Raw genomic sequence first — 2,549 nt, 5'->3', positions numbered from 1 at the left:
TAGCTAAACTGAGGCACAAGCATGCAACACATAGAAATAAAGACTTTAATATTAAAATAATTAAGAATAAACATTTAAGATACACAAATGCAGTACAAGTAAAAGGAAAAACAATATATATCTTTAAAATAGTAAAATTTAAGTTATGCGTTCAAATATATAGACTAATTTATTGGAACTAAGCTGGAAAAATAAATATGAAAGTCAATTAAAATATAAAACAGGAGATAAAGTTCTTTTTTTAATTTAATTGGTGCATTTTAAGTGTATTTATTTACTGGTTCATATACTTCTGATTTTATTTCTAATTACGTCAGTGTTTGTCCTCCGTACTGCAGAAGCCTGATAATCATCTATTCAATATCAGGTGTGTTGGAGCAGAGAAACCAGTAGAACATGCAGGACTGCGGCCCTCCAGGACCAGGACTGCCCATTCCTGGATGGTCTGCTGTGATTGACAGCCTGTTAGAGGTGATGTGGGCGGGGCTTTGGGACCACACCTGTCTGAAGGGGACGTTGACGCTCGGTGTTGGACTCTCCACGCCCTTCAGCTCCTGGAGGAGAGCTTCAGCGCTGCCATCAGCATCCAGCGAAACTCCAAACTCCTCCTCCCAGACGTCCATCACTCGGTCCTGGATGCTGTCGGGTCTCTTCCCGGGCATCGCCCACGGATGACCGGAGACACGCGAAGCAGGACAGAAGACGTCCAGGTCCTCCAGAGACACGGCCAGCAGCTCAGCGGCACACAGATACAGCCTGTGGACCTGCGGAGGAAACACAGATTAAACATCTCCCGGTGCAGGTTTCAGGAGGGAGCGGGTCGGATACGGACCAGCAGCTCGCCCTGGGAGCTCAGGACTTCCTGTGCCCCGACCCAGTCCTGAGCTGCGGCCAGGTCTTTGGCACATCTCAGAGCCAGGGACTGAGCCAGGACCTSCTCACCGGAGATCCTGGCCAGACGAGCCGCCGCCTTCAGAGAGGAGACGTCGTTCTTCCTGGAGATGACCTTCGCTGCATCGAAACTGCAGCCGGCGGCGAGGTAACTGAGGCCACACAGAGCAGACCTGGTTAGCTTCTACAAGTAGCTAAAAACTATTAGCATTTTATGCTAAAACACAGCAAGAGTGCTAAGAGCTGAAACTGAAAGTATGGATCTAAATTATAGCCATAAAGTTAAAAAATATGTATGTATTATACAATTAATGAAATATGGCAGATGTTTGTATGAAATAATAAAAAATATAGCATGCCATTCTATAATATAATTAAAAAGTTAGGGCACGCCGTTGACATAATTTTAAAATATGGCATGTCGTATTATATAATTAATGTATGTCAGGCCATTATGGCATATAATTAATGCGTGTCAGTTCACTGTGCCATACATTTGAAGCTGTACGGCAGGTTGTGCTGTAATAAAAATATGGCAGGCCATTCTATAATATAATTAAGTTAGAGCAGGCCGTTTTCATAATTTTAAAATATGGCAAGTCGTATTATATAGTTAATGATTGTCAGTTCACTGTGTCATACATTTAAAACTATATGGCAGGTTGTATTGTTATAAAAATATGGCAGGCCATTGTCTGATATAATTAACAAATTAGGGCAGGCCAATGTCCTAATTTTAAAATATGGCATGTCATATTATATAATTGTCAGTTCGCTGCGTCATACATTTAAAGCTATACGGCAAGTTGTACTGTAATAAAAATATGGCAGTCCATTATATCATAAAATCGAAACAAACTTCTTTTCAGTTTTAAAATTTTCCTTTCAGTTTCAAAGTTTTTTCTTTACAGACACAATTTAGCTCCATATAAAAGTAGCTAAAATGAACCAAACTGCAGCTAAAGTTTGAATAAATCTCTGAGGAATTTTAAAATAAAGTGAAATGTTTTACAGCTCTGGGTCCAGACCATTTAGCAGCTGCAGATAAATGTCCATCTTTCTCCAGGACGGCAGCCCAACACGAGTACAGGTCCTTCAGGACGGGTTCTTCTGCTGGCAGCCGGGCTTTGACCAGAGCGATGGCCTCTCTGACAAACAGAACGGCTCGGTCACAATCAGAACCTTTTATCAGAGCAGCAGTAAAAGATGAGAGGATGAAGACCTGTAGAACTTGTTGGACCTCAGCAGGTCCACGGCCTCGTACAGCTTGTTAATGGACAGCAGGTGAGACGCTGCCTTCAGGTGCTGCTCCTGCAGACTCAGCTGCTTGACGTAGGCCTCCACCGTCTGGCTCCACACCCTGAAACCAGCTGCAGAACATTCAGACGTCACATCTTCTGTGTGCCACCAGGGGGCGCTCTCAGCTCGGATTGATCCCTACAGTGAAGCAGCCGCTGTGTTTCTCGTAGATATATAAAGGCTAGATAAGTCGACCCCACTGTTGACCAGTGGAGACCAGCGTCCTCACACGGCGGCCATCTTGGTACAGGGCCCACTCTTGACATGAATGTGTGTGGTGTTTTTACTGTTTAAATAACCATAACTTGGTCAGTTTTCATCAGATTTTTAAACAGATTTTTTTTGTTGTAAAGGTGAGG

At 43.2% G+C, this 2,549-nt stretch overlaps 1 protein-coding gene across 1 annotated transcript in view; it reads right to left on the bottom strand.

Annotated features, from left to right (window-relative positions):
* Nucleotides 1–2,549, bottom strand: part of gemin5 (gem (nuclear organelle) associated protein 5) — a 16,141-nt gene that overhangs the window by 2,852 nt on the left and 10,740 nt on the right. The window contains exons 21-24 of the mRNA XM_014004078.1: nt 2,114–2,261; nt 1,920–2,039; nt 833–1,043; nt 501–764 (exon numbers count right to left, since the gene is read on the bottom strand). Of these exons, the coding sequence (XP_013859532.1) occupies nt 501–764; nt 833–1,043; nt 1,920–2,039; nt 2,114–2,261 (743 nt within the window). The remainder of the gene's footprint in view (nt 1–500; nt 765–832; nt 1,044–1,919; nt 2,040–2,113; nt 2,262–2,549) is intronic.

Source organism: Austrofundulus limnaeus, unplaced genomic scaffold (assembly GCF_001266775.1).
Source record: "Austrofundulus limnaeus strain Quisiro unplaced genomic scaffold, Austrofundulus_limnaeus-1.0 Scaffold21, whole genome shotgun sequence".
NCBI lineage: Eukaryota > Metazoa > Chordata > Actinopteri > Cyprinodontiformes > Rivulidae > Austrofundulus > Austrofundulus limnaeus.
This window is presented reverse-complemented; position numbering and strand designations above follow the sequence as displayed.